Source organism: Euphorbia lathyris, chromosome 9 (genome assembly GCF_963576675.1).
Source record: "Euphorbia lathyris chromosome 9, ddEupLath1.1, whole genome shotgun sequence".
Taxonomy (NCBI): domain Eukaryota; kingdom Viridiplantae; phylum Streptophyta; class Magnoliopsida; order Malpighiales; family Euphorbiaceae; genus Euphorbia; species Euphorbia lathyris.
This window is the reverse complement of record NC_088918.1, coordinates 15,391,215-15,400,308: the sequence shown is the minus strand read 5'-3', so window position 1 is coordinate 15,400,308 and position 9,094 is coordinate 15,391,215. Positions and strand designations below refer to the sequence as shown.

Here is a 9,094-nt window from a genome sequence, read left to right as displayed (position 1 = left end):
TAACCTAAGTATATATCTATATATACTTGGAATATGCATTTGAGAAATTATTAATTTATAAAGATAATAAAACAATGTATTGGTTGTTTCAAAAAATTATTATATTATTAATTTATTAAAATTGATCATTTTTTAAGCTGACCTAAGTCGAGACTACAAGAAATTATTACTTTAAGGCTTAATACATCATTTGTCCCATGAACTTGTCCAAAAAGGTTGATTAGCCCTCTTAACTTTCAAAGTGTTCCGATAGCCTCATGAACTTGCATAAAATATTCAGTTACCCCCCGAACTTGCGTAAATGTAATCAATTGATCACTTGGTCGTAAAAAAATAAGTTAAATGTGAAAGATTTATTCCACGCATTTTAGAATGTTATTACATAATTAAAAAATAGATTAAAAATGAAGTTATTGCTTGCTCAATTATACAATTTGTCTTCTCTAATATTAGAATCGTATACTCCGATTGTGATCGTTTTAGTTTTTTTAAGACTCGTAGAATACATCTTCCGTATTAAACTTATTTTTTTTACGATCGAGTGATAAATTGATTACATTTTATGCAAGTTCAGAAGGCTAGCTGAATATTTTATACAAGTTTAGAGGGTTATCGGAACACTTTAAAAGTTCAGAGGGTCAATCAAGCTTTTTAGACAAGTTTAGAAATCAAATGATATATTAAGCTTTATTTTAAAAAAATTATTAATTTATCAGTATTAATTTATAAATTTTTTACAGTGTTATTTAAAATGATTAAATATAGAATAAATTTAATTATTTTATTCATTAATATATAAAGAAAATAGTAGTAACAATAACATTTAATGTTTTCTCGTTCAGAGTGTGTAGTTTTTGCATTCTAAAAATATAATATATCTATTGACTAGATAAAACAATAATATAGTAATAATTCACCAAAAATATAGTAATAATTAAAAGAAAAGAAATTAAATTAAATTAAAAAAAAAAGATGAAGATAATAATAAGGTTTACAAGTTTCAAAAAAGTCCCTAATTTAAAAAGAACACACAGAGATTCCAATTCCCAAAAACTAGAAAAAGAAATTCCACAACACACAATACAAAGCCCCACACTTCACCCAAAGAACCTTGAGATGAGACATTTCTAGATCCACTTCAATAAACCTTCCTTGAAATTTGGGTAATATTTTTTTTAACAATCAGCTTAAATAAATAAAAACTTCACTTCCATCAATCCCAATGCCATTTTCATTCTTTAGGGGTGGAAAAGAAAAAAAAAAAGCTGAGAATAAAAGTTCTTTTTACTCCTAGTATTATTTTAAAAAATTCAATTTTATCCTTACATAGAAAACAGACCAATTTTACTCTCATTATAGAGATGTTAGCTTAATCTTGCCTTTTTTTTAAGGAATTTCCTTGCTAATTTTTTTATATTTTTTGATAAAATAGAACTATACCATAAGAATAAAACCACATAAACCTTTTTTAACATATAGCAAAATTATACTATTTTACATTTGACTACTATAGTTGTTCATATCTACCATTTCCTATTGCTATTTAATTTCTCTATTTAAAAATAGATGAAGTTTTATTTTTAGGATAATGTCAAGAAAATAAATGTAATTAATTATTTTAGTATTTTAATTTAAAGACTTCAAAAAAATATAAAACAGTAACAAAATCTCCACATAAATACAAGTTGTAGTCGGTACAAGATCTCGAAAGTCAAGAAATGAACTAATTGATAAAAAAAAACATCTCTAACAAGTCATTTCATTTCCATTATATTAATTGTATTTATTAATAAGTTTTGAGTAAGCACAAAATAATTTAATAAGAGTATTTAGTGTATGGATTAAGTTAAAATGTCAGGTTTTATAAAAAAAGTTCTTTAGAAAGTCATCCATTTAGAAACAAATGCGAGTAATTATTTATTGTTTATTAGTAATTATTATAAATTAGTTGATTTTTCTTCCAAAATAGATATGAAATATTATTTTTCAATTTTAACCAAACACTTGTATTGCACCATTTAGAGTATATAGCAGAAAATAATTGTAGAAAGGAGGACTAAGTGGAAGCTAATCTTGTCCGATCAAATTAGTAAAACTTTCAAATTGTGATTAGGATAGTAGACTGTCTACGGTTTCGAGAGTACCCGCCAGCCTGTATTTATTGGACTAGACTTGGATAATAAAAATTGATCATAAATCCAGTTTGGTGTAGGCCAACTAAAGCCGCCTATTTTTTAGGTAGGTTTGAGATTGATAAAAATAGCACAGACTGATCCAGCCCAGTCTGTTAATTATTAATTTATATATTAAATATTTAAATTTAAGTATAAAATTTATTTTTCATAATTAAAAATTATGTATATATTTTTAGGTAGGTTTATATGGGTTGAACTTGTGATTTAATTTTTAAGCTCGAGCCCATTCCAATCCAAGACCGCCTAAATTAATAGTGGACTGAACTGCGCTTGGACTGAGCATTTTTACATGAAAGCCCGGTAGACTCGGCCAGAGCCCGACCCAACCTGATCCATGGACATGTCTAGGGTTGAGTATGTATTTTAGAGATTGTTGAACTAGATAGAATATGTGAATAAAAGATCCAAAATTGTATTGATTTGTTGAATTTTTCTTTGGAACAAATCGAATGGGGAATTATACCATTGATAAAATTCTGGAGATTTTCAAAATTTTAATATTAGTGAGTAAATATGTTTGAAATTTTGGAACCAGATTGAGCCGATCGCACCTATTTTTAACACTACAACATAATTTATAAACATACCTCGCTCGAGAACTATCATTTTCATGTATCATAAAATATATAGATACACATAATATAATATGATTATAACACAACATAATATAATATGATTATGATACGATAATTCATTTTAAGAAAGCGTGTTTGGCAAAGGAAAAAGGAAGGAAAAGTTTCCCTCCATGCACCCTTTCCCTCCTATCTTCCTAGTAAGCCTACACTATCAAAATACCTTAACCCATCATTTCCCACAACCCAATGCTCCCACTCTCCCTCCATCATTTTCAGTTAGACAAGTGTGGAACTGAAAAAGTACTACAAAAACAACATATTTCAATTTTCAATTATTTTCATAAAAATGCTTTCTTTTCCTCTTTTCTTTTAAAAAGACTATAAACCTCTTCTTTCTTCTCAATAGTTACATTCCCAATCCCATGATTTTACATCTAAATTATCTCCTATTCTCTATTCTCTCCGACCCCAGTCCATCTCCAACCCATTACGCTGTGTCTATCTCCATTTTCACCGTTTTAAACAGTGGAGTAAGATCAATTAATTAATATTTTTAGAAAAAAATAAAAATTAGTTTTTTTTTTTTTTTCACAACATCATAATCCTGTTGATGTTGGTTGCCACAGTGATTAAGATTTGAAAGCCCCCATCTTTTCATGTCTATTTGACACTGATACTTTGATATATCACTTGGTTTGGCTTGTTCATGTCCTGTTTTGTTTTTGACCCTTTTCTCTCTGTTCTTTATTATTGTCAAGTAAGAAGAAGCTAAGCAAAAGCAAGCACTCTGTAATCATAAAGTTTCAAGCTTTGAGTTAGAGAGAGAGAGAGAGAATGGGTTCTTTGGGAGATGATTATTCAAGGAAGAAAGCAATGTGGTTGTTTCCTAAGGTTTTAGGATTTCATCCTTCTGAAAGATGGGGGCATTCTGCTTGTTACTCTCATGGACTTGTTTATATCTTTGGGGTATGTTTTTTTTTCTTTAAAGTTGCAACTTTGCCTTTTGGGTATGCTTTGTTTTTGCAAGTTTGAATTCATTATGCCCTTATGGAGATGTTTATGTTTATGGGTTATCTTTTGTTTTATTGCAACTTTTCATGCATTTTGCCTTTTGAGTATGTTTTATTTTGTTTAGAAGTTGCAAATTTGATTTCATTTTGCACTCTTGTTTCTTAATTTTAATGTTGATGTTTATTCTTTGGGTTATGTTTTGTTTTGTTGCAAATTTGAATTCATTTTGCCTCTTTTGTTTCTTAGTTTTAATCTTGCTATTTTCATGGAGATGTTCATGTCTTTGGGTTATGTTTTGTTTTTATTGCAACTTTTTATGCATTTTGCCTTTTGGGTATGTTTTATTTTCTTGAAAAGTTGCAAATTTGAATTCGTTTTGCCCTTTTGTTTCTTAATTTTGATGTTGCTATTCTTGTGGAGATGTTTATATCTTTGGGTATGTTTTATTTTCTTTAAAGATTACAACTTTGAATTCATTTTGCCCTTTTGTTTTCTCTAAAAGAGTTTTTGTGGTTTTTACATTAATTTTTCTTTTTTGGGTCTTTTTTGTTTGTTCTTGTATGCAATAGTATATATGTAGGGCGAGCCTTGGGGCAACGGTAAACATTGTTATCGTGTGGGTTCGAGTCTTAGGAGCGGCCTCTTGCCAAACAAAAAAAATTGGCAGGGGAAGGCTTGCCCTAGTACACCCTTATGGTGGGACCCCTCCCCGGACCCTCGCTTAGCAGGGACGCCTAGTGTACCGGGACGCCCTTTTATGCAATAGTATATATGGCAAGGGAAGCACATACTTTCTTTACACCAGTCCTAGTTTTTTCAAAAATAGCATTTGAAACTATGTGAAATGATTAGAAATTTGTCTGTTTTTTTCTCAATTTCAGGGATGTTGTGGTGGTATGCATTTTGGTGATGTTTTGATGCTGAATCTTGAAACCATGTCTTTGACCACACTGGCAACCACCGGCCAAGGGCCCGGCCCGAGAGACAGCCACAGCGCCGTCCTTGTCGGGCGCCAAATGTTTGTGTTTGGTGGCACAAATGGTTCTAAGAAAGTAAATGATCTTCATGTATTAGACCTTATCACCAAGGAGTGGATTCGCCCCGAATGCAATGGCATTCCCCCCTGCCCTCGCGAAAGCCACACCGCTACCCTCATTGCTGATGATAGGATTATGATATTTGGAGGTAGCGGAGAAGGCGAAGCGAATTATTTGAATGATTTACATGTTTTGGACCTCAAAACTATGACATGGAGTTCTCCGGAGGTGAAAGGAGATGTTCCGGTTCCTAGAGATAGTCATAGTGCTGTAGCAATAGGGAACAAACTTTTCGTATATGGTGGTGATCGTGGCGATAGATATCATGGCGATGTTGATGTTCTCGATACTAATACGATGATTTGGACAAAGGTATTAATCTTATAATGCTTAGTTTCATGATATATGATCCTTTGATCACTTAACTAAAGGATCAGCATTGTGTTTCGTGTGTGACAGTTCGTTGTTCGAGGATGTTCACCGGGTGTTAGAGCTGGTCATGCTGCTGTGAACATTGGGAACAAGGCAAGTGCGATGTTCCGATGTTTCGATGTTCGGTTTTGCCAATTTGGTTTTAGGAGTAAGGGACTAATTGTGTTCTTCTTGGCCTGCAGGTTTGTGTCATTGGCGGGGTCGGAGACAAGCATTATTACAACGATGTTTGGATCCTTGATGTGGCTAATTGTTCGTGGTTTCAACTCGACATATGCGGTCAGCAACCGCAAGGGCGATTTTCTCACACTGCTGTTTTTACATACTCGGATATCGCCATTTATGGAGGGTAAACATCTGCCCCGTATTGTCTATCCTGCTTATGATTCTGTTTAGTTTTCGGTTATGTTCTCATCGTCTGATGCATCTGCAGTTGCGGAGAGGATGAACGTCCTCTCAATGAGGTGTTGATCTTGCAGCTCGGTGCAGACCGTCCTGATAACGACTCTAGCATTTCCACGTGCAAGATTTTCGGACAACATTGGAACCACGAAAGGCGATCCTTGCAACGGGGAGACAACAATTTGGTAAGTGAATTACAATGTTGTAATTGCAGAAAATGTACCTTTCAAATTAGTAGAAGCTTACTGATTTTTGTTTCCTTGTCTGCAGCTGAGAACTATTGTTTCGGGGAACGATGAGATAGTCCGAAAGGAGGCTTTCGAGCCAGAATTAGAATCGAAACAAGCCTTCCGATTCAGCTCCGGTTAGTTCAACATAAACACTAGCTGTTTGAGTACATTTTTGAAAAGGACTAAACTTGAATGTCTCATTTCAGATACTCCGTATCCGAAGAGGAAAAGAAACAACAGCTCGAAGTGTTTCGAGGTTGATTCCGAACAAGAGGAGCATTCTCTTTCTCTCTCTCAACATTCGTCTCCATCGCAATCCGATCAAGAGCAGACACCGGCAAGACGAAAACTTCCAAATTCCATTACAACAACTCAAGGGTTCAATATCTTTAAGCCGCTGAATCAAATACCGCGAAATTGCCTGCCTACTGATGCTGCTGCTGCAGCTGCAAGTGTTGGAAATATAGGCCAAAGAACTCCATACAATCTCCAAACTCAACGAGACCTTCATCGAAAACCCGAACAATGCCTCCATAGTCGCCCCGTAAATCATGTCCTCGCAATGGAAGAAAAACACAAGGACACATTACCAATTCAGAACTTGGTAAAACATTGCAATAATTCAATCACTCATGCCCTTTGTTTTCGTCGTGGCGGACTTACTAAATGCAGTTTGAATCCACAGATTGGTGCTGATGTTCGGGGCAGAGTTGACGGAGCATTCGACTCGGGTCTTCTGTTGACAGCAACTGTCAATGGGAAGCTCTTTAGAGGAGTTCTATTTGCACCTGTAAGCTTCCAAATCATCGTGTTTCATATCAAAATCGTGTTATCTCATATATATGTTCCATATGGTTTAATATGTTATAAATGCTAGAAAAATGATTTTCGTGTCACGTATCCGTCGAGTTGTCTCTGTAAATCGTGTTTTCGTGTCAGAAATTGTAACCCTAATTTATGCATTTTAGGCACCAGAATTTGTGCCAAGAGGAGCCATTGCAACTCCTGCAAACCAGATGATAAATGTGCAACAATATCCGCACCGGAATCACGTGGAACCGTGTCGACAACCGAGTACAATGTCGGTGGCGGAATCCGGCCACGCTTATCGTCAAATGAAAATGATGAGTAGTAGAACATACCCTTTTGTAAGGGGAGGTCCAGCATCAGTTAAAGAAGCAAAAAAACTGAGAAATGATCTTCAAGGAGTTGTTCTAACATTAGGTGGACCTGGAAGTAGTCATGTTTGAGAAAAAAAAATAGTTACTGTTACTATATGGTAAAAAAGTTTTCATGTACATCCAAGTTAAGTAAAATTTATTTATTTATTTGTTAGGTTTCAATATGAAGTTGGTTACTGTAATAGTAATAGTAAGAGCTTTGCCTATAAAGTGAGTGAAACCAACCAATTTTATAATTAGGTTGTGTGGATCAATTTCATTTCATGCCTCTCAAAAACTAGGTCTAAATTTTATTAGTGTTTCATCAGCAAAGTTGAGCGATCAATCTACTTTTATAGACAAGTTTCGAGAGTTAAGTGATGTAATAGACCAAAAAACTAATTTCCAAATTATTCCATATATATGCTTGTAAAATAAAAATAAACAATACATACCGAACCAGTTAAAGAACCGGAAAAAACAAAGGGTCAAGGGTTTGAGGTTTAACCGAGGTCTAACCGGTATTCAAAAATTATGTGCAAATTATATTTTGTTTATATTTAATCTTATAACATAGTATAATATTCATAAAAGTTATACTAATATAATAATATTTATTTATTATCAAAACATGATATGAAATTAATAAATTTAATACGAAATAAATATAAAAATTAAAGAAAAGATATACTTTTAAAATTAATAGTGATTATTTTTATTAATAACTAACATGTAAATATGCTAATAGGATATGTATTTTATAATTCAATTTAAATTTATTAGAATTTTAAAATTTATTTGTATATATTTAAAATTTAAATGCTAATTAAACTTTTATTAATATTGAGAAAATATAATAATTTTTTAATAATATTTATCTAAATAAAATAATAATACTAAATCATATTTTTACTATTTAACTTATAATATTATTATTTATTCTTAAATAGTTAATGATAGATATATGGTAGTGTAATGGTGAGTATTAGAGTCTATAGTCCAAAGGTTCAAGGTTCGAATCCGGACCACCTTCGGCCCGGAATTGTGACCGGTTATAGTCGAACCTGGTTGGACCGGCCGCACCAGTCCGGGTTTGATAACCTTGATATGAAGTGAGACAATTCAACATAAAAATAAGAATAATCAACCTATTTCTTTGTCATATATAAAATTATGAATAAAGGTTCAAAATTGTGGGTTAAGTTGGCATGAATGGTCAATTTAGCGCAATTCAATCTTTGGGTATCAACTTAGTTTTTAAAGTTGGTATCACGAATCAAATTGACTAATTATCAAATCAGTCTTAAAATTATAATATATTTTTGATACCCAAAGTTTATTATGTTTACATTTTTGATGTTTGAAATCTATTTTTATACTTAAAAATTATTATATGATGTGCATTTGCATTGACATTGGCATTGGCGCAAATTGGTTCAAATGAAATATCGAGATGGTATTTCTCTCGCAGATCACTTGAACGATTTATAAGGGATTGTGGATCAATTGTATAGTATGGGGCTAAAAATTGAAAATGAGCTCATTGTTTTACTAACGCGGGCTTCCTTACCGGAGTTGCGAGGGACTCTAAGAATTTCACTTTCAAACTCCGTACCAGATGGCAAAACTAGCATGGAATTTGTCCAGAGCGAGAAGCGGGGCAAAAGGATCTAGAGATAGTGGTAAGAGTAGAGGAAGGTCCAACAAGCATTGTTCAAAACCAAGACCGTTTAGACGCTCAAAATCGAGAATCCGTCTCCGATTAGTCATTCTGGGTATTTTCTTAGTTCCTAGGCAATTTTCAACCATCTGAGCTCCGTGTAGACCGCTTAGATGCCGCCTAAGAGATGGTGTGTCCCCTCCGATGTAGTCTTATTTTGTGGTTTAAAACCATTTTGATTAACATTTTTTTATCATGTTTTAGGTTATTATACTTATGAGAGTCGACATCCGGGATTTAAGTTCGGGTAAAATAGTACAAATGACACTTGCGCTCACATGTTGTCATCTCTTAAAAAATGGGTTCGCGAATTTTCACATGAGTAAGGGTTT

General features: G+C 33.2%; 1 protein-coding gene across 1 annotated transcript; it reads left to right on the top strand.

The window, feature by feature from the left end:
* Window positions 1–3,184: 3,184 nt before the first annotated feature.
* Window positions 3,185–7,330, top strand: LOC136205322 (protein GLUTELIN PRECURSOR ACCUMULATION 3-like). The gene is made up of 9 exons (XM_065995860.1): window positions 3,185–3,736; window positions 4,663–5,190; window positions 5,278–5,343; window positions 5,433–5,599; window positions 5,684–5,837; window positions 5,923–6,016; window positions 6,089–6,486; window positions 6,568–6,672; window positions 6,851–7,330. The coding sequence occupies exons 1-9, from the start codon at window positions 3,605–3,607 to the stop codon at window positions 7,130–7,132; spliced, it is 1,926 nt and encodes a 641-aa protein (XP_065851932.1). The 5' UTR covers window positions 3,185–3,604; the 3' UTR covers window positions 7,133–7,330.
* Window positions 7,331–9,094: the final 1,764 nt, after the last annotated feature.